This window comes from Cydia pomonella, chromosome 17 (assembly GCF_033807575.1).
Source record: "Cydia pomonella isolate Wapato2018A chromosome 17, ilCydPomo1, whole genome shotgun sequence".
NCBI lineage: Eukaryota > Metazoa > Arthropoda > Insecta > Lepidoptera > Tortricidae > Cydia > Cydia pomonella.
Genome location: NC_084719.1, coordinates 12,667,884 through 12,689,636, shown reverse-complemented (window position 1 = coordinate 12,689,636; position 21,753 = coordinate 12,667,884). Strand labels below are relative to the sequence as shown.

At 38.0% G+C, this 21,753-nt stretch overlaps 4 protein-coding genes across 6 annotated transcripts in view; 1 reads left to right on the top strand and 3 right to left on the bottom strand.

Annotated features, from left to right (window-relative positions):
* The window catches only part of LOC133526764 (mucin-2), a 113,160-nt gene extending 109,524 nt beyond the window's left edge, over positions 1 to 3,636 (top strand). For both annotated transcript variants that reach the window (XM_061863483.1, XM_061863484.1), the window contains 3 exons: positions 192 to 377; positions 1,063 to 1,247; positions 1,784 to 3,636. In XM_061863483.1, coding sequence (XP_061719467.1) covers positions 192 to 377; positions 1,063 to 1,247; positions 1,784 to 1,837 — 425 coding nt within the window. In that variant the 3' untranslated portion in view covers positions 1,838 to 3,636. The remainder of the gene's footprint in view (positions 1 to 191; positions 378 to 1,062; positions 1,248 to 1,783) is intronic.
* LOC133526769 (uncharacterized) lies at positions 3,543 to 10,277 on the bottom strand. Of its 2 annotated transcripts, XM_061863505.1 has the most exons (9): positions 9,992 to 10,277; positions 9,425 to 9,650; positions 8,387 to 8,517; positions 7,209 to 7,331; positions 6,100 to 6,216; positions 5,662 to 5,685; positions 5,540 to 5,579; positions 5,084 to 5,271; positions 3,543 to 4,327 (listed from the first exon to the last, which is right to left on the bottom strand). In XM_061863505.1, the coding sequence occupies exons 1-9, from the start codon at positions 10,082 to 10,084 to the stop codon at positions 3,764 to 3,766; spliced, it is 1,506 nt and encodes a 501-aa protein (XP_061719489.1). In that variant the 5' UTR covers positions 10,085 to 10,277; the 3' UTR covers positions 3,543 to 3,763. The 2 variants fall into 2 exon arrangements, with proteins under 2 accessions (XP_061719489.1, XP_061719491.1); XM_061863507.1 differs by lacking the exons at positions 5,084 to 5,271; positions 5,540 to 5,579.
* Positions 10,278 to 10,700: 423 nt separating this feature from the next.
* LOC133526771 (uncharacterized) lies at positions 10,701 to 13,406 on the bottom strand. Its single transcript, XM_061863512.1, has 3 exons — positions 12,879 to 13,406; positions 12,214 to 12,334; positions 10,701 to 11,133 (listed from the first exon to the last, which is right to left on the bottom strand). The coding sequence occupies exons 1-3, from the start codon at positions 12,954 to 12,956 to the stop codon at positions 11,018 to 11,020; spliced, it is 315 nt and encodes a 104-aa protein (XP_061719496.1). The 5' UTR covers positions 12,957 to 13,406; the 3' UTR covers positions 10,701 to 11,017.
* A 1,813-nt stretch (positions 13,407 to 15,219) lies between these two features.
* On the bottom strand, positions 15,220 to 20,913 carry LOC133527158 (uncharacterized). The gene is made up of 6 exons (XM_061864052.1): positions 20,108 to 20,913; positions 18,885 to 19,119; positions 17,553 to 17,689; positions 17,139 to 17,255; positions 16,464 to 16,595; positions 15,220 to 15,405 (listed from the first exon to the last, which is right to left on the bottom strand). The coding sequence occupies exons 1-6, from the start codon at positions 20,195 to 20,197 to the stop codon at positions 15,220 to 15,222; spliced, it is 897 nt and encodes a 298-aa protein (XP_061720036.1). The 5' UTR covers positions 20,198 to 20,913.
* Positions 20,914 to 21,753: the final 840 nt, after the last annotated feature.

The following is a 21,753-nucleotide window of genomic DNA, read 5'->3' as shown; positions in this document are numbered from 1 at the left end:
ACGACGAATAAACATAGTACAATTTCTGTAAAAAAGAAAACTAGTCTACAAACCTTGTTTTCTACAATGAATAAAATAAGAATTGGTACAGTTACTTATTTTATCCGTTATGGTTACGTCATGACTCATGAGTACGGGAAATTCCAGCCCTGTTTGTGTTCAATGAGTAACGAAAATCATTTATATTGTAGGTGTAGAAGTAATTTATGGCGACGGCAGCCGTTCCTCCTACGGAAACCTGTCCAAGCTCCGAGAAGAGGGCAGCCCCGGCAACGGCGTGAACGTATATTCGCCGGCTAAGGCCGAGGAGATGATGCGTCGAGGCCAAGCTACCAACGGCACGCTCAGTAGGATGAAAGCTGCGTCTGAAGTGGAAGGTAAGGTTCAGCAACTAACAGAGAGATAGATTTGGCCGCTCGGGCCACGGTAAACATGACCCAATGAGGTGAGCCACCAACGGCACGCTTAGCCGTATGAAGGCTGCATATGAAGTGGAAAGTAAGGTTCAGCAACCAGTATGCCGAGTGCGAAGGGGTTAGAATTAGAAGTATTACTGGCTAGATGATGCGGTAAGGCGAGTTACTGGTGACGAGTTCGGTAGGATGAAGGCTGCGTCTGTGGTGGAAAGTAAGGTTCAGTAACCAGTAGCAACTGAAGAAGGCAGTCTAACGGCGTGAATGTGTATTCTCCGGTCAAGGCCCAGGAGGTGATGCGCCGAGGCCACGCTACCAACGTCATGCTTAGCAGGATGGAAAAAGCTGCGTCTGAAGTGGAAGGTATGGTTTAGCAACCGATAGATAAGTAGTTAGACATATTTCGCCTTGCCGTTTAAGGTAAGTAGATGATGATGCAGCAGCAGCTACGTTACCAACGACACCCTCAGCAGGATGAAGGATGCGTCTGAAACCAGTAGCAACTTAAGAGGACAACGGCGTACCATCTGCCCAACTAACAATGCCCTACTCCATTAAACGACACGTCTGAAGCATGAAAAGTGAATGCCAAATTATGTACATATTATTATGTAAGTGTCATTAAAATATACATTATGACTTTGTCCAGGAGTCCGACCATGTACGGTGGTATGCGCAAGCGGTGCGGGGCGCTCTTGCGCACTTATCGCGCTGGACATCTGCGCGCGCGCGCTCACCGCGCATGCCGCCGACGTGCCGCGCGTCGTGCGCGAGCTGCGCGCGCAACGTCCGCACTCGCTCTCCAATCGACACCACTATATCTTCCTATATAAGGTTAGTAATACCTACTTAGTAGCTAATAGCTATTAATAGCTATAGGAAAAGAAGTGTAAAAACAAGAAAAAGATCGTGCTAAGGATGGCATTTGACAATTTAATTGCAACGCTTTTTCTTAGAACAAGCAATAAATATTTTGTACCCAGCTTGCTTTTGGGATAGGGTAATTTAAAATTTCATACCAACCTTACACCTGACAATCAATACTTGAATGACTAAGAAATCTCGTTTAAACGGTTTATCTAAAAATGAAACCTAAGTAACTATACAGTGTGTCTTGTCAGCGATGTCCGAGCACCAGGCACACTGTATATATATTCTTGGTTTTTGAATATTATAGGCCAATGAATTGTGTTAAAATTAATTTTCATTAAAAAAAAAAATCAGTCAGGTTTTTTTGGGCCTTAGTTTACTTACTTAGGGGTTAGTACTTACAATACTAAACTTCCCCATTCGTTCCATATCTACATATTTCGTCCTTTGATTCGTTCCGTTATCGATGCAGTCATTAACATTTATTTATTTATTTTCAGGTGCTAAGCGAGTACGGCAACAAGCTGAACGGCGGGGGTGTCGACACCATATAAGCCCGCCGCTGCTGATTTCTCTCCATGACATTCAATACTAGTTACTTAGATAGGTAACGACTTATGCCAATAAACTACTGTACGCGAGAATATCTAGACAATAATTTGGTAAAAAAATATTTTAACATATGCATAAGGCGGATCCTATTAATGGAATATAAACATTTTCTCCACATTTTGGATTAGTTCACAAAATGCAACGTTTTGAAGACTTTATCAGACTTTCCTTGTGTGTCAGATTTACACTAAGAGCTAAGCCCAAACTGTGCTTTTTGAAAGATGAAGATGAAAGTTAAAGAGAAAAAGGGCACTGGACTTAGCTTGGACATACTAGTAGTTATCAGTAGGTATACATATAGATATTATAGATACCTCAACCGTGAGCCACCGAACGCACGCTACGAGCATGCAATGCACACTGGGTTTCGTGGCCTAGGCGTAAAATGTTTATTTTTTTTAATGTTGCAGGTTTTTTGAGATTTCTATCCCATGTAAACTAATTTATTTATTAGATAATTCGATACAGGTTAGGGTATTGGCATAAATCAAAAGTGAGAAAACTATTGGGAATATACCAAAGTGTAAGTTACGAGATCTCTATAGAATTTGATCGCTCAAATATACTGATGTTTACCTTTTCATGTTTATGTACCAGAATTTTAGACCATTCTATTAGGTATGATTATTATATTTGTTAAACTTTTTGCATTGCTAGGATGTAAATAGGTCTTAATGATGATAAGTCAATAATATGTGACCAGGTAAACTGGATATAAACTAAATTATTAATAAGCAGTTATTTAATGTCGGAATGTTACTATATATATTGACGCGATCGATATATTATGTGGTTAGGCTCTTCTACTATTAATATTACCTAAGTGCATGGATTTTCGTTGCTGTTGGTGAAAATAAAGTGACATGTGCACCTACTAACTAATAATAGGTATACTATTATATTATTATTCGTTATTATTACTTATGCCTATTATGAGCTGATCGTATCGATACTACTTTTATTATTACATTCGAACAATTTATTTTTACTTACTTTTAGAAGTTCATTCCACTAGTCTAATTATTTTTTTAAGTACATATTTGCCAAAAATGTCAATAATAATCAGTTTATATTCAAAGCGCATAATTAAATCACAAAAATGATAAACGTCATAATAATTTACAATGCGTAGTGATTATTGAAATCTGCTGTGATTTCTGTTAATTTCTAAGATATTCTTTGCTTTGTTAAAAAATCTAGCTTTACAGTATTCCTGTAATAAAATATACCTACTTTGTAAGTTATAAGCGCCCTATTTTGAAGAATTTGTTGTAAGCATGTCCTGTGACGCAATTTTAATACTCTAAGATAATATCTTGAAATCCATGATAATAATTGGAGTGTTTTCAAACACATACGTACCTTAGTGTATGAATTTATTAAAACTATCTCAGTGCGGTTATCTTTTGTGTATAGTTTTCCTCTACTTCTTCGATTTTATGCGTAATTGTTAAAAGTTGTTGTTAATTTGATATTTTTAAGTTTGTTATAAATCGCAGCTGAATACAATATCCATGAGATTTATTTATGGTATCAAGGCATTTACTTTATTTTAATATATGTATATGTGAAAGCACTGTTTGTCCAACACACGTAGAATATAAGGTATGTGTATAGTATTCGATTAGGCTTAATAAATTACAATAATGACCAAAAACATAAAAAAATATCATTTATTATACTGTCCTTCATTAGTTGTAACAGCTGTTTTTATAAAGAACGTAAATAATAAAAGTATAAAGGATAACATAACATTTTTACTTTTCTTACCTCACACGTAAACGTTAAAGCGGAGTGACATAACATAAGCTAAATAATATGATCGTAGATTCTACATTTTTATTATTATATTGAATTTAAATATTATTTTATACTAAGAAGTTCTCATAATCTTCTTCAGCTAATTCTTCGGTTACTGCAACATCATCTGGAAGGGTATCAGTAACTCCAGTCATGTCTTTTGGCATTTTAGAATTTTTGGCGTCTGTATTGTCATTTACTCTTCTAAAATTATCTCCTGTTGTCGATGCAATTTCATCATAATCATTCAAATTTTCAAGATTTTTATCTATCTCATCCAGCTGAACCTCGTCTACGTCATCTTCGAAGCTCTCGCTTGACTCCGTTTCATTTCCCTTTAATTCACTTACAGCTGTGTTCTCAAGTGTTGAACCATTATCGTTATCATTCGGTAACTCTTGACATATATCTTCAATATAATCTTCATCAGCAAGTTGTTCGTCAAGCATATCTTCAGCGTCTTCAGAGTCATAATCTGCTTCCTCCGCTTCATCTGATACTTCATTATCATCAAGCTCCACTACGCGAGGCAAACTGTGGAAACTGATTGTCTTCTTGCCTTTGTTATTTTCAAATTCTCTTTTTTCTTTGTTGCTCTCGAGTTCCTTTTTGACTTTGTTGTTTTCGTGTTCCTGGAAAGCAAAAAGAAAAATCCTGTTTCGTAGAATTAAATTATAATAAAAAAAGGTTGTTAAGGAATGTGCTAGTGTAGGTTTATTTATAAACATTAATGAGCTGGCGCGAGATATTTACTGAACTGTCAAATTTCTCATATAAAAAACGCGCCAGCTTTCGTGGATCAACCTATAATGATCGGAAAGGTGATTTTTTTATGAACTTTTTCACGAACATCAAAAATTATGTTACCACCGGTATCAGGACATTGTGTTACATACCTAGATCTGTTCTGTAAACTTCTGTCATTCAGATCGCAAGTGATCGAAAACTTCCTAAACAATTTTCAGTTAGTTCATTTTAAATAAAATTATTTGAACAGGCTTAAGTATTTATTTGTACGTCGTTACCTGCCACAGTATAATAATTACCAATATAAATATAAAAGATCGTGTAAAAATATCAAAATTCCTATCAAAATATGGTTATCTAAATTTCAATACAAATTTATCAAAAATTGCTTCGTTTGCGCAATTGCGATTACCTCTTAGTTCCTTTTAGCTAATTTTTGTATAACTTTGATAGTACGTTTTAGTCGCTGCAACTATTATCTGCAAAGATGTTGCAGCGTGAAAAACTCTAAAACCAATGAACCGCCTCGTCACTGAGCAATTTTTACAAGATGGTCGATGGAATTAAAGAAAATACTCCAAATCGAGTGCATGTTTGGCAATAAGACGTTTTTCTACCCCTAATTCAAAAGAATCCCTTACACACGACTGGATCTTATTTGGATTGCCGAGTTCGTTCGTGATATAGTCGAAATTGGCATTTTCTGTCTCTTTCTCGCAGACCTCGTCGACCTCTGCGATGTCCGAAGGCTGCCCGATGGAATACGGCTTGTATAGGGGGAGTGAGAGGAACGAACCAGCCAGGGACATAGATGAGCATTTGCTTGCACCTGTATATAATTCTCAATATGAACATTCAATTGCTTCTAATGCTTTGTAAAAGCCTTCTTTTACACTTGCAGGAGAAGTCACTGCTACTGCTCACGACTTTTGAAAATACCAATTGTAATTAAACAATATATAAATTCCCGAATTAACTATGATCCTTTTCCTTATGGTCATACTGGACTCAATAATGAATAAGAACAATATTTGGAAATCATGTCAGAAAAGCTGATTCTATGCAATGATAATGGAAAAAGTTGTATGTTTGCTTACATCTCTTTGGATGAACGAAATCTGCCACAAGCTGCTCCGACTGTAGATCAAATTTTACTTGTTATCCTTTAGCGATTTATTCATTGTCAAATATAATCAATTATAACTTCATTTTCGCTTACCTCACGAGGTTTTCCATCCTCACCCTGGAAGAAAATAAGGAAAACATTACAATTTGTAAATTGTAAGTCCAAACTGATATGAAACTACAGTTCTCCACAAAATTCGCATGAAGCAATTTTTGTTAGTAGTTTTTAGGAAATTATCATGTAAATGTCATTCCCGGTTTTAATCCCTATTCAACCCGCCATCCCGATTTATCGGTTGACGGTATTTAACAAACCACCTACGTCTCGTTTTTTTCAGATTAGATTTTTTATAACCTCAAAAGTAGTTCTAGTAACTTTGTTCTCCAAAATTAATTCTGACTAACTAAGTATGCACTGAATTAGTTTCGTTTACATGTTATTGTACCGCAATATTAGATACTTTTGAGGTTAGACTTATTGTATGGTAGTAATTCTTTTGTTTTCATACCACACCATGTTAGAAAAACATACCTTGACTTGAAATCGAACTTTCTCGGCTATTTCTTCCTTCGTGTCTTCCTTCTTTTTGGAGTTCGGCTGGTAGCCAGCCTTGCGTAAACGCCGAACGTTATATGCACGATATGCTGCCTGTAACAGATTTCGGAATAAATTATACAGATCAGACGGATACTCGTATGATGGTCGATCTTATCTACATGACAGCGTGATAAAAATGATCGGCTCGTTTGGTTATAAAGTGTTAGTTATTTTATTCATCATACGCCTGCAGGGGGGGGGGGGGTTTAACTACAAAAGATAATTGAAATGTAGAATGTATCGAGATCACAGATGCTAAGGAAAACTAGCGTGATCGTTTCCATATTTTATTTTATTTCGATTGGCGTTTTCTATAAACGATAGTTGTTGGGTTGGTATTTTACTAAAAGTTAGAAAAATATAGACGTTCCGATAGTACGACGTAGCTCGTAGGTCCTGATTCTAGTAACCATATGTAAGCAATTATCATACACCGTGTTTTTATTTAATTCCGTTAACTTTGGTATATCGGTAAGTACGTTTAAGGAAACTAAATGGCATAGTTAATTAGAAAAAAAAACTTTATTTATTTATTTTTTTGTTTACATTTATCAAAAGTAGTTAAATGTTGCATATAGCGTTGTTTTAACACCGGCATTATATTTAACTCAATCAAACAATTGAAAACTGTGACATATCAATGTCATTTAGAACACCGATCTTCCGAGATAGTACTTACGTTTCGTAGCAAATGTATGAACTCGTACTAAACACTAACCAATATGTTAACAGGCCCTAAGGCAAGTGTACACGCTCGCAAGGGCCTTATAAGATAAACATTAATTATTGATTATCTCCGAAATGGAGTTAATTAGAACACCGGTGTCTTTCAGAAAGTTACTTAATTTAAGCTCAGGGAGGGGTTACTAAATAAAAAAAAAACACGGTGTACCTATATGTGGTGCTGATATAGTATTGGATTGGTTTGAATGAATAATATCTATTTAGCTATCTAGATTAGCTACCTTCGGTGCACCATTCTACCAACAAAGTCTAAATTGTGAAAATATGTGTATATTTTTGCTGCCTGGTTATCTTAGCACCTGTATTTTGGAAGCCACGCAATCGTAGTTAATGTCTGGACTTTCAGTGACTTTCTTGTATATTTTAAGCGTGTGTTTTGCTGCTAGTGATATCTCATCCAACTCACTGTCTGTCGACGATGTCTGTGAACAAGAAGCCTTATAATGGTTACAGAGAATTGGCAAGCGGAGACGGGGACACCATGGGTAGCAAATTAGCAATAGGGGACCGAAATTCGCTATGTGCACGACTGTCACGCAACCTAGTGTCTGCAAGTCTAGGGGGAAACGTCAATTCACTACAACTTATAAAACTACTCCAAAACTAAAAACTACTGAACGGATTTTCATACGACTTTCATCTATCAATAGAGTGATTCTTGAGGAAGGCTAAGGTATATATATAACTTGTTAAGGTTTTGTGTAAATTGATTGAAATATAACGATGTTGCCGGAAAAAATCACGCTGGCTAGGAGCTTTAATCGAAAACGCTGCCTAATCCGTTTGAGCTATAACAACACAATGTATGGTGGGGTTGTTTCTCATTTATAGATCTACAAAAAAGTCCGCGATGTTGAATGTCTATCTTTTAAGGATAACTTACTATACCCATTATTAACTTCTAGAAAAAGATTACGTAATATGTGGCATTTGTAAAGCTATTTACATGGATTTATTATTAACAATTATCAAATTAAATACGTTAGTTATATTAAGCATTTCATACAGATTACAATGGTCCCTTACACCATACAATTTAAATGAATATTTCAGGAGAAATCGTAAATCAAGGCTTCATTTCGAGCCATATAACTTGTACGAAATGTTAAAGAGCTATCCGCAGTTAGTTCTAATTTTTACCACCTTATGCGCTGGGATCGCTTTACTTACCCCCACCATGCACTTCGCACGGTCCCAATTAAACTCACCGTCGGATAGAAAGCTTTCAGCAACAGCGACAACGTCTCAAATCCTGTCATTGTCATTACATACGTAACGATGCGCTCCCGTATATTCTATACTTACTAAATATCTGACTGAAGATATTGGTATTTTTCGATACTTTCGAATAATCCTATCTGATGGCATCTGGACATTATCGGATATGTATGTATATGTATTTGAACATGCACTTTAACACCTTGATAATGGCGACGTGTTCAGATATTTCTAAAGCACTTGGAGATATTCAAGTTACCTCGACTTGAGTGCATTTGTTGAGTTGGTGGCGCATAAAAGCACGCCGCACTGCATCCTGAACAGCGGGAAGAGCATTTGGGTCTATGCCGGTTTCTCGCACCAACTTCTGTAGCAAATTGCCCTCTTTCACTGAAAATAGCAATCCACGTAGGTATTCTTTAAATTTTAATGATGTTATTTATTTATTTAAAATATGTTTACACGACATTACAGAAATCGAATGCGTCATGCAACCAAGATCAAACATGTTAATAAAACACATACACATATAATAAAAAGAAGATACAATAACATTGTATACAAAATAAAACAATATTACATTACACTCGCAAGCCTGGCATCCATCACCTCACAGAACCTCAAGCATTCATTTCTCATACTCGCCCACCGCGATGCAATCAGATCACACTCCGGTGCTGACGCCACCTTGACGTTATGTTATTCATAATTCAAAATTCAAAAATTTATTCTGCAAGTAGGCCTCAAGGGCTCTTTTACAAGTCAATACAACATTTATAGTAACATCATATAGTGACATGAAAAATACATAACAACATTTATAAATACAACAGCCAATACCTGGGTAAACATTACATTATAATAATCTTAAAATAAATAATTAATACAATACAATAGAGATGTATAGTGTCTATGGTTGAAACACATTAAATCTGGAGATGTAAAAGGTCCCTAATGTCAGAGTACTATGTATGTTAGAGTATTGTTTGCATTATGCTTTGTAAGTAAATGTCTTCAGGGAGTCTTATACAAAACCACTGTATTTTCACAGAGGAGAGTGGCGTAATAAAGAATTTCTTTACGCTTACGCTTTCTTTACGGTTACCTGCACACATTGATTCCAACCCAATTAACTAAAATTCCGTCTTTTTTTTCTTTTTTTTTCTTCTTATAGACCGCATACGGACGAATGTAACACGCGTTAATAAACAAAAATACTAACCTACTGAGACAAACATATAGACATATATAAGAAGCCAATGACAGACATACACACAAAATTCTAACTTCTACAAACCTTCACCACTTGAAAAGTATCCTGAGATAATTTTCAAACTGCTCTGAACATCTTCTTCACTCAGCAACAACGTGCGCAGTTCGTCTTCCAAGTCCGCGCAGCAAGTGTTCGTGCAGACGTCGTCGCATACGCGCGCCGCAATGAACAGGTGCTCACGCGCAACTAGCAGTGAGGAAAGATAGTCGGCGATGAATTGGTAGAGGTTTTCAGGTTGAGCGCGTAGCACCTTAGAAATATCAAAGGAAGATAAAATCAAGAAGATACTACAGATTTTGCAAATACAAATATGTAGCGGTAGAAGGTAGGTTCTTATAAAATGTCACGCATGCACCTATATCAATGGAAATAGCTGGTAAGTAAATATAAATCAAGTTAAAAACGGCAAAAGTTTATTGTTCACTTTTTCATTGATAGCATAAATACCTACCTGTGCCTAACACTACAATGTTCTTGGCGCTCATGGGAAGCGCATGACAACACTCGTCATCTTCAGAGATCTTTACGTCCAAAGGGTTAAAAAGCGATCTACAAGTCAAGTACCTAGGTAAAGTATTAGGAAATTCTTACTTCTCGAGAAATATCAGCCATCAAGTCCTTCAGTCCTTCGGGTAGGGCGAGCCTGCAGCTCTCTCGTATTTGGGATTGCAATAAGTCCTCCATTTGTTTTATCAAATATTTATTAATTGTGCAAAATATATTGACATCTAATAAAGACGCAAAATCAAGTTAGCCACGCTGCGATACACATAAGTAACCTGTTTTGACTAAAAATCGTAACATGTACAAAACTTAAAATAATACTTACAGCCCGATATCATTTTTAATAAGTGTTACGATTAAGATTAGTTCCAGTAGTATTAATGTGTTGCATTACTTTTATATGTTGAAAAATAAATCTCGAAAATAGAGTCTGTGAAGAAAGAGTCGTGGAAAGTATAGAGCCCAATACATTCCACGACTCTTCTCTTTCCGAACAGACTGCAATTAAGAACTAACTAAATTTTATTCTCTGAAAAAAAAAAAACAACTTCACGTCACTATACGCTGTTGTTGTAAATAAATGAATCGTTATTCATTTACGACTGTCAACTCTAATGGATGGTCTTATCCGTCATTTAGACATTTGTGTTTGTTAGAAAGGGACGCAATTTAACGGAGGCTTGCTAAGTTTTATGAATAAAGCAATGGCTAGGAATCACTGATAGTGAGTTAACTATTCTTCGCCCTCCTGCATGTCTTCGTCGGCGGCGTCCGTGGCCGTCTGTCCGGGGCCGGGTCAGGGGTGGTAGTGGCGTCCGGTCCGACACGCTGCTTTCGTGGCTTTCTGTGCGCGCTGCATCTTCTGCAGGATTCCGTAAAAAACTAATTCTATGAATAAGGGGGTCCTAGGAATCGCTGATAATGAATTTATTCCTCTTTGCCCTCCTGCACGTCTTCGTCGGTGGCGTTCGTGGTCGTGGCGTCGGGCACGGTGCTGGCGATGGCGTCCGACACAAAGCACTTGTCGCCTTCAGTGCGTGTTACATCATCTGTAGGCCTCCGTGAAAACCAAATTTTGTAAATAAGGGGTGCTAGGTATAAATAATAGTGAGTTTACTCTTCTTCGCCGTCTTGCACATCTTCGTCGGTGGCGTCCGTAGCCGTGGCGTCAGGGACGGTAGTGGCGTCCGAGACGACGCTCTCGTCGCCTTCCGTGTGTGTGGCATCTTCTGTAGAACAATGAGAAAACCTTTACTAAAAACTAAAAAGTTATTGATTGTAAAAAGTTTAAAGCTGAAATGGATGGCGTCATATATTTCACAGAATTGTCATACTTATACTTTTAACAACCTGAGTTACCGCATAATGTATGGACCGTATAGCGCCATCTACATACGCACCCGAGACCATTAGGGGATTTAAATCTTAACTAATTAAAAATTAAGCTTATTCAAAGAAAATCGATAAAAAAAGATGAACTCAAATATTATTAACTAACACAAACGGGACTTAATCGCGTATTAAGTTTTAAATTTACCTCCGACGTTTTGAGGACGGCGTTGCCCCGTGCTCGTTTTGGGGATCTCGTCCACATGGAATCCAGTCATTAGTATATATACATATGTAAGCGAGAACGAATATCGACAGTCGAAAAATCGAATGTCGTTAGTGTTGCGTGTCGCTGTCGACAGAGTAACATCACTAGTGCGCAGAATTTTCAAGTCAATAAACAAGATCAAGTGCGGGTAGTTCGAAAAACTCGCGCCGCTAGAAGATGTTGATGTCAACTTTAGCCAGTCTTCTCCGAGACCACGGGGATAACGTCGTCTTCGAAACGTCGGAGGTAAATGTTAATAATGTTTAAAAATCGTGAAAGTTTAAATCGATGAAATCAAATATTATCCCTTTTCTAAGCGCTAATATGTTTCAAGTCGGTGGCAAGCCTAATCTTAAAGCGTCAACATACTGCGACTGTCGAACCGAATGCCGACCTTGATATGTGTGTACACACACGTGTAACATACTTACGAGAAAAACGGTCGAATTGATAACCTTCTCTTTTTTGACATCGGTAAAAAAAAGTCCGCTTTTTAAATCATAGGTACTCGCAAAGAAAATAAGGTCTGTTACTGACATTGAAGTCCCCGGTTCCCTTGATATCTAGGTACATTTGATATCTACACCTAATTTGGCCACAGGGCACTTTTAGCAGGTTTCTCGTTAACAAATTGGACTGCTGAGCACACATTTAACATTTATTTAGCAATCCGCGATGGAAGTTACTATGATAGATGAGCGTTTGAGCTAACCGGTGATATCCTCGGCGACTTCCTCGGCCTCTCCGTCGGAGTCCTGCGCTGGGACCAGAGCGGGCACCTCGGGTACTTTGAACGCCTCGCCAGTTTTGTCGCCAAAGATCTCCGGCGGCTCCTACAGCATGTCATATCAACTATAATTTGCTGTGCTAAGGACAATCTCAAGCAATACATGTATAAATAATACTGTGGCCCTAGTGAAAAAGGGTACAAGTCTCTGGCAGTTTAGGTGTATAAGGGCATAAGTGTTACGTGGAACTTACACCCCTTTACACCTGCGCTGTCAGAGACTTGTACCCTTTTTCACTAGGGCCAATAATAACTCAGCCTATAACGCAGGCTACAAGTCAAGGACGAGAGGAATTGAGTTATAGTCCTATATCAAAGCGAGTTGTCACATAAACCTTTGAATTTCTTCCTCATGAACTAATAGCCTATTACTAATAGTGAACTACATAAAAATGTACGATTGCATTGATTGCCTTTAGTAATCAACTTGCACCCTAGGACACATGAGGCATGACAACTTCATAATGCCAACCAAGGCTTCTGAACTCCACTTTTAATAACATCCCGAGCTTAAATTCAGCAGCTTTAGCATCCTATTAAACAGTTGTGAAAACTCTTTGGATGTGTTATTAATAATGTAGGATACATACCGTTGCAAAGGAGATTCTGGGAACGTTAGTAAGCGAAGGAATGCTTTCATCTTTATCTGAGTGTAAGGAATCTACCATGCCACTTGAATACGGCGTTCTAGGCACACCACGGCGACCTACAAAAGAAATCTTATTGAAATAATAAATTAATACTCACCCGGGGTTAACTGGTTAAAACTGGAATTACCATGGTTACCAGTACAATTTGATAATAGGTTAACGGTTTAACCGATATTGGTCGGGCGCAATATAATTTGGTTGTCATCCATTGTGGTTGGAAGTCTCGTTGCCGACCGTGTTGTAAGGGGTTTACTGCTACACGAAGACTAGGTAAACTTAAGACCATGAATGTGATCATGAAGAATATCATCGCTTATATTCAAAACTTGATTTGCCACCGTAATGTCAAACTGAGATAAATGAAAAAAAAACTATTATTTCGTATTTACATTGATAAAACTGAAAGTTTGCATTGTTAATTAAAAAAGAATATAGCAAAATAAAATTATTCGGAATAAGTATCCAAAAAAAAAATACAAATGAACATACTTTTTTCCAATAAAAAAATGGACTAATCGTATTTTTATGAACGCTTTGGACAAACGACGCTTTGTTTATAACACCCAATCTATTTTTCGGTATGACGCAAGGGGACTTTGAAAAAGTTTACATCAAACCAAACAAAAAGAGTTTTCTCCATAGACACAATGGCGGCAATAGACTGTTAGCGATTGGCTGAAGTGGCAATAGTACATTGTGCAACGAGGGGGGTAAGTGAAATACGAGTGTACCAGAGTCTATATATTTACGACAGCCGCAGACATGAACAAGACATAAACAAGAATACTGAATTATAAACGTTAATATTTTAAAAGTAAAACTCATTTATACCTAGTTAATTCGTATGAATTAACGTATTAGTAACAAAATTTTAAAAAAGCTAAAACTCTCTAGGGAGTTATAGCTTTTTTTAAATCCAAAACTACCGTGGGAACAATATAGGCCTTTGTCCTACAGTACAGTGAAATAAGATTTTTTTCGAGCGAGTGTGACGAAATAGTATTTTATGCATCAGTTGTATAAGAAGGGTCAAAAAAGGCGAGTGGCGTGAGTTACAATGTGAGCCGGAGCCAAAGGCGTAGGCGAACATTGTAAAGGAATACGCCACGAGAATTTTTTGACCTACTTATACAACGTTGCATACAATATTTTTCCTACGAGTCAACAAAAATAAATCTTAATTTAGGTAAACAAATTACAGCAAAAGTATATAGCCAAGATGCGCGAGCATACCTTGTTACGCGCCCGGCCCGCCCCGGGCCGCGGCCGGCCGGTCGGCGACACCTCCTCGTAACTCATGAGGCCCTGGTACTTGCTACTTGCTAAATTAATTTTTTTGCACAGTTTTTTCTCAATTTTGGCCACCGTAGCCTACGGAGACTAACAAGCAACGCTAAGCGGTCTTCGTAGTCTATGGGTGTTGCTATATTACGGGTGTCACATGCGTGTTTCTGACTTATGAAGTAATTATTTTTACTATGCAACCAAATGAATATTTTGTAAGTTGGCATCAATGCACTTAGTTTAAAACTGTATTCGTTTTGGTTTTGTTAGGTTGGTAGCCATTAATCGCAGTAACATTATAGCTTATAAAAGCACAAGAGCTTTTATGAGGAATAGACAATATAGACTTTTCTTGAAATCTTTTATGTATGTTCTTATATTCGTGTTAATGAATGCATAAATGACAGATAACAGTAGAGGAGTAGGAAAAATACTTTACAGTACATATGGGGCTACTTTATAGCACTAGTGCGAGAAGTAGCATATTACGTTACTGTGTCGAACATTTAAAGGGCCATATGTACTGTAAAACGTTGTACGATACATGTGCGAATAGGTAATTCGCAACTCGTGTCGATTTAAAACACTCCCTTCGGTCGTGTTTTAATTTATCGCCACTCGTTTCGAATTTCCTATTTTTCGCACTTGTATCGTAATGTACTATTTTGCACGACAAATTCTTGTGGATAAAACTCTTTTTGCAATATAGATATAGACAATATGGCGGACAAATATATAGACTCTATAATACAATATTTCACTTAGCACTCTCGTTGCTTAATGTACTATTATTCAGTGATGAGACATTTTATATAGGTGTTTTTTTTAAATTCCTATAGACTGATAGGATTAACTTAATTTTGTTTTTTTTTTTTGTGACAAATCAGGTTTTGATTATATCCTCAATTACAGGCCACTCAATTATTCACATGACGCGCTCAAACACCATCGCGGCAAACCAAGGCTTCTGGAATCCACTTTTAACGTCTCGCTTACGTCATTCATGGTTCTCTTTACACAACGCACCAGTAAAGTTAATGGGATCGCAGGAGCACTCGTTCACGTTCAGGTCTTCGCTAGGGATGTGGGTGAGCATGCGAGTGGTGTCAAAGGGCAGACCCAGCTGGTTCCTGACGTCCACCTCAAACATCTTGCTTACGTCGTCATGACCCACTTTTAAGCTCTGCAAACGTGCAAATAAATGATTATTTATGTGCATTCTTGTTACATACTAACTTTTAAAACGGTACTTTTTAAAGTCGAACAACTTTGAGAGATTTATTTAAGCTTTAAGCCATTGGATAACAAAAAGGTCTTAAATGAATGTGACAAAAGATCTATCTCCCTCAAGCTTGCAATGTCGATCGAAGGTCCAAGCAGTTCCCTTGGCGATTCACCAGGCTCTTGAGGAGTACATTTCTGTGAATTTGATATTCCTTGTACGTTGTCTGGAAACAAAGTAATCCCTTACGATAACGCATCGCAGGTCGACCTCCCTGGAGCCTGCGACGTCGATGGGCGGGCCGGGAACCGGGCGAGATTTTCCTTGAGTGAGAGCAAATTCTATGAACAGGGTAGCATAAGATGTCTCTTGTAGTCTGCCTGTAAATAGAGTAGTCGCTTACGATAACGTGTCCTAGGTCGGCTTCCCTGGAGCCTGCGATGTCGATGGGCGGGCCGGGAACCAGGCGAGTTTTTCCTTGAGTGAGAGCAAATTTTATGGACATGGTAGCATAAGATGTCTCGTGTAGTCTACCTTTAAATAGAGTAGTCGCTTACGATAACGTGTCCTAGGTCGGCCTCCCTGGAGCCTGCAATATCGATGGGCGGGCCGGGAACCGGGCGAGTTTTTGCTTGAGTGAGAGCATATTCTATGGATATGGTAGCATAAGATGTCTCTTGTAGTCTGCCTGTAAATAGAGTAGTCGCTTACGATAACGTGTCCTAGGTCGGCTTCCCTGGAGCCTGCGATGTCGATGGGCGGGCCGGGAACCAGGCGAGTTTTTCCTTGAGTGAGAGCAAATTTTATGGACATGGTAGCATAAGATGTCTCGTGTAGTCTACCTTTAAATAGAGTAGTCGCTTACGATAACGTGTCCTAGGTCGGCCTCCCTGGAGCCTGCGATATCGATGGGCGGGCCGGGAACCGGGCGAGTTTTTCCTTGAGTGAGAGCAAATTCTGTGGGCATGGTAGCATAAGATGTATCTTGTAGTCTGCCTGTAAATAGAGTACTCGCTTACAATAACGCGTCCTAGGTCAGCCTCCCTGGAGCCTGCCACGTCGATCGGCGGGCCAGGCAGCTTCTTCTTCGGCCCGGGCTTTTCCTTGAGTGTGAGCAAGTTTCTGCGGACATGGTAGCCCCTGTACGCTGCCTGCAAACATAGGAGTTGTTTGTCAGTTAGGTTTGTTTAAACAACAAGGAGAAGTGAGTGAGGGGTATTGAAGGAAATGTTCTTATTCAAAAGTTACTTAATCAGCTAAACAAAAATTGACACTCTCAACGTCAGTCAATCGTGTAGGTAGTATTATTTAAGAAGAAACCCCTTACCCGTTTAACTGCTTACCCCTTTAGTTATAAACCTTAGCAACCACTTACAAAATATGGCGAGAACTGGCAATTCCCGGTTCTGGCACTGAATTTGTATAGAAAACCAGTACTTGGAGCACTCTCTACTTTCTAACGAACAGAAAAGCCAAAATGACGAGTACGGACAAACAATTATCAACGGTTTGTTAGATTTGATAAATGTTTATGAGTAAAGCCACAAGATATTAAGACGTTGAAGATTGTAAAATGTATTTGGATAATGGCGGTAAGGGTCCATAATATCATTGTGGCGATCTTAAGGATCGGATATCTAAGTACCTAATAATGACACTGGTGATAGGCATAGTATAGGCACAGGTGTGTAAACCTGTATCTTTTCCGTGGCTCTGTTAAGCTCGCTGAAGGTTGGGTTGGTTCTCTTGTAGATCTCGAGGGTATGCGCCGCAGCTACCTCCCACGGCTCTTCAGGTTTTTTCGATAAAGTCTGATAACAAACAACTTAATTTTAAAAATTTAATAGGTGCGTTTGAAAACACATTCCAGTAGGGCTAAGATGGTCGGCTCTTCATCACTTATCACCATGCCTGTCACGTTCTAACAAGTATATAAGCGCGAAAGTGACGGGCATAGTGAGAAGTGATAAAAATGGAACCAGGACACCGCCGCTGAATTAGACTATATAATATTGAAATTTAATCTCAGATTACTTCGGTTTCGTTCAATGCTGCTAAGCTCCTTCTTTTTTCAGGCATAATAAGTATTAATAAAAGTCAAAACGAACCTTTGCTAGTAATTGCTTCCTATACCAATAGTCGCGGTAAGCGTTTCTTGCAATCTGGCAAACTTTGGCGGTCATAGCCTCGTCTATAGGATTCCTTTGCAGGATTTTTTTCAGGATTTGAGTCTCTTTCACGTGCTCTGAAAAAAATATGTGCATTTTTTTATCCGATGATGTCGTATTGGGTGATGCTACGAGGGAAGCCGGTGGCAATTCACGCATATAATTTGGTACCTATTATGAACTTATCCATCAAACATTTTTATTAAATACCCACACATTTTCTGCCGGTCCCTTGTTACACAACCTTGACCCTTTGCTTGTTTGAGATACCTTATAATGTTTGTTTAATAAACAACAAATACGTTTTATGAAAGAAGTCTCAAAGCAGCCGGTTTTCATTTGCTTTCTACCTACTGCTTACACAAAAACATTACCTAAAGTATGTAGTCTCCAACTGCCTAACAATTTATTGTGGACACAATTGAGATGAAATACATTTCAAATTAGGATGGATTTGTGCTTGCACTTAATCCACTTTAGTTTAGAGTTTCTATGCTTACTTCTCGTATATTTATTTATATCCGTATAATATCCAATCCGTGATGTTATTTATAATAACACTAAACCAACGCCATTACGGACCAGTATAAACTGGCCTTCAATTACGCTCAGTTTACTTGGTTGCTACGATCTTGGAACCACAACTGAATAGTTTATGGTCAACAGCAAAAGGTTTTGTGAATAGAAATGCAGTATAGGCAAAGTGCGTTGAGTCATATCGAAATAAAACAGCAAAAGAAAAGGTCGAGGCCAAGAATGTCGCTCGGTGCACGCAAGTGCGCGTGCGCTCGGAACAAATGTAAATGTGATGAATGAGCAAAACTAAAAGATTCACTTTCTAGGTTGTATGTTGTATATTAATATAAAAACAATTTAATATGTAATGGCATTTTTGGATTATCAAACCTTTTGATAAAATGTCAAACATTTGATAAAATAGTGATTTGTGTGTGAGAATAAGGCAGCTAATAGCTCGAGTAGCTTGGTACTTGAGCCTTTGGTCATTTTCTTTCTTATATATATATGTCATCTATATTTTATTATCTATTTCAGTTTATATTATTATGGTTATTAACGTTTCTTTGCGATTCTATCAAATATTTTTTCTAGTTTTTCTCCAGGGAACAAAGGACACCATTTTTTGGGTATTTGAAGAGCCATAGCATAGAAGAGCCATAGCATAGCATAGAAGAGCTATTGACAAAGTCTGTTGATCGCTGTGTATCAAAACAGACGAAGAGCAAACTTTACGAATCGTTCGAGAAATCTTACCATTCCCCTCATCCGGCTCAGTTTTCTCAATCTCCTCATGTATAATTGCAGCTATAATAGAAGCCTGCACCAGCGGGAAGCCCAAGGCTTCCAAATGCTCCGTCACCGAGGGCCGGCAGTCGCATAGGTCGTCCAGTATCTTCACCGCCATGATACCGTGTTCGCGCGTGATGATGAGCACGGAGAGGTAGTTCGCTATGAAGTCGAATATTTTTTCTGGTTGCGCGCGGAGTACCTGCCAAAAGAAGTTAGAAATTTGCTTGAGGTTCGACTTGTCCTCGAACAATTTGGTATACAATATGTTAACTTAACAGCCTTATAATTACCATATGTGCGTGGCTTGCATAGTGCTCATAGTTGACCACGTAAATGAAAAAAAAAAAATGAATGAGATGAAAGGCATAAACAATAAGAAACCCACACATAAATATAACAAATTATTTTTTTGGTATGAGAGCGTCATGCATCGGGCATCATAAAATAAATGGATTGTACAGCCTAATTTTCTTTCTTAGTTAGGATCTGAACGAATGTACCACGACACTCTGCAATGATGAGTATAATGATTGAAAAGAAGAACTGTTACGAGTACCTCGGGTTTCCGGTTGAATTTCAAAATGGCGAAGTCGTCTGGAGAATATTTATTTGTTTTATGCTCACTAATGTTGTGATGTTTAAAGTGTAATATTGATAGCTTAATATGCAACTCAACTAAAACTCGGAAGTGTGCAGCGGAAAATTTTGTCAACACCCGGCAAACCATCGTGGCTTAGTTGTAAAGTCCAGCTATCACTTTGTGGCTCCTCTACACGATGGCCCAGCGCTTGACCAGCGAGATGACCCTGCGATGGTTATGGCTCCTCTACATGATGGCCTAACGAGATAGCCATACCATGGTTGAGAGTGTCGTGTAGATGCGTACGCACCATCGCTGGCCCACTAACTTTGATGTGCGGACGAAAAACCGTCACCGTGGCCATCCCATCGCCATTCCGCCGTGCGATAAGCGATCCGATATCATTACCCTTTCTACACCCATATTAGTGGGTCAGTATGTTGGCCCATCGTGTAGAGGAGCCAACTCTTGTGCTCTTGTGCTTGCAGAGCATGACGACGTTCGGAAGTGAATGCAAGCACACTTTTGACATCATGCTCTGTGAGCACACTTTTGCGATTGGCGAATTTTTTGGCCTTTTGCCTCTTTTAATAATAAGAACTGTTACCTCACGGGTTATATCAGCCATGAGTTCTTTGAGGCCTTCTGGGATAGTAAATACGTTAGCACAACCATGTTTCTGCAGTAATTCGTTCATCTTTTAAATATTGGCCTAGAACATGAAATATAACACTTTTACTTGTAATACCGTGACAGGAATTTAGTGACAATATGTCATTTAGAAGGAGGATTTATTGAAATTCAGCAATAAACTGCTAAGGCCTACTTAAACATACATGCGTGTAAACTTGGTGTAAACGGTGAGACGAATAATGAACCCGAAGGTGTGAACGCAGAAAAAAACGCACATCTTATCATTCAATTCGTCACGTTAAATTTCGAGTAAATAGTGTGTTAAACGGTACTTTGGTCATGTTTTTAAAAAGTAAATTTAATAACTTGAACTTTACTGTATCATTCTGTAGGCATTAAGTAAGTCCTTGATTCACGACAATAGGTTTGTAGGTATGCGCCATTCAAGAATGAAATGATGTCTAATCAAGTAATCAGTTATAGAACATAAGTATTGGGCTTACACACGGTCGTGATGTGGCCGACCTTGTCTGGATATTTTAGACAATGGAAAGAGAGTGGTAGTGGCGGATAGAGAGACAAGCCTTCGATCGCAAAAAATAAAGGCGAAAGATGGATAGAAACAATGACTTACAGCTTTAAGTTATATAGCCTATCTATACTTAGGGACATACAAGAGAGATTTTTCGCGCGACAGAGACAAATATAATTGGGCTTAGATTTTCAATGTTCACTCACAGACTTTTCATAGACTTTGGTTTAAAAAATACTTACGCAATATTAGCATTGCACTGTTGAACATCAACAACTTCTCCAAAAAAAGTAGGTAGGTAGGTAGTTGTAGTAGTAGGTAGTTTTTTAGGGTTCCGTAGCCAAATGGCAAGAAACGGAACCCTTATGGATTCGTCATGTCCGATTATGTCACAGCCACTTTTTTCCGAAACTATAAGAACTATACTGTTCAAACATGGTAAGTAGATGTATTCTATGAACCGCATTAAGATTTTGACACAAAAATAGAAAAAAAAACAACAATAAATTTTGGGGGTTCCCCATACTTAGAACTGAAACTCAAAGATTTTTTTTTCATCAAACCCATACGTGTGGGCTATCTATGGATAGGTCTTCAAAAATGATATTGAGGTTTCTAATATCATTTTTTTCTAAACTGAATAGTTTGCGCGAGAGACACTTCCAAAGTGGTAAAGTGGTGGTATTTTATTTTTATTTTTTTTATTTAATGTACATCTGTTGTGACCTAGGTTCCGGCAGAAAACCAGTGCTTTACTCGAAAGAGTGAAGAGTAACACTGAGCCGTGACCCTTTTGTCCTGCTGCAACGCACACAGTATGTAGGTAGGTACTTTTATTTTATTTTATTGTTTATTAATTATTCCTATTTTGTTGTCTCAATTTTCTTTTGTGCCATTTTTATTTTGTTCCTGTAATAATTTGTGTTCTTTATGATGATTTAAACTTTATATTGTGTGTTTTTGCAGCTGCCAAGTAAATGATTTATCTATCTATCTATCTAAAATGTGTTCCCCCCCTGTAACTCCTAAAATAAGAGAATGATAAAACTAAAAAAAATATATGATGTACATTACTTACCATGCAAACT

Bases quoted from the DNA above. Each gene is read 5' to 3' on its own strand.
- LOC133527158 (XM_061864052.1), bottom strand. From the start codon at position 20,197: ATGAACGAATTACTGCAGAAACATGGTTGTGCTAACGTATTTACTATC. The intron at 17,690-18,884 runs GTAAGATTTCTC...TATTTTTTTCAG, and splicing joins TGAGCCGGATGAGGGGAATG to AGCACGTGAAAGAGACTCAA. The intron at 17,256-17,552 runs GTTCGTTTTGAC...GTTTGTTATCAG, and splicing joins GGAAGCAATTACTAGCAAAG to ACTTTATCGAAAAAACCTGA.
- LOC133526769 (XM_061863505.1), bottom strand. From the start codon at position 10,084: ATGGAGGACTTATTGCAATCCCAAATACGAGAGAGCTGCAGGCTCGCC. The intron at 8,518-9,424 runs GTTTGTAGAAGT...TGCTATTTTCAG, and splicing joins ATACTTTTCAAGTGGTGAAG to TGAAAGAGGGCAATTTGCTA. The intron at 5,272-5,539 runs GTAAGCAAACAT...AATTATATACAG, and splicing joins TTTCGTTCATCCAAAGAGAT to GTGCAAGCAAATGCTCATCT.
- LOC133526771 (XM_061863512.1), bottom strand. From the start codon at position 12,956: ATGGTAGATTCCTTACACTCAGATAAAGATGAAAGCATTCCTTCGCTT. The intron at 12,335-12,878 runs GTATGTATCCTA...GACATGCTGTAG, and splicing joins CCAGAATCTCCTTTGCAACG to GAGCCGCCGGAGATCTTTGG. The intron at 11,134-12,213 runs GTTAGCTCAAAC...ATTGTTCTACAG, and splicing joins AGTCGCCGAGGATATCACCG to AAGATGCCACACACACGGAA.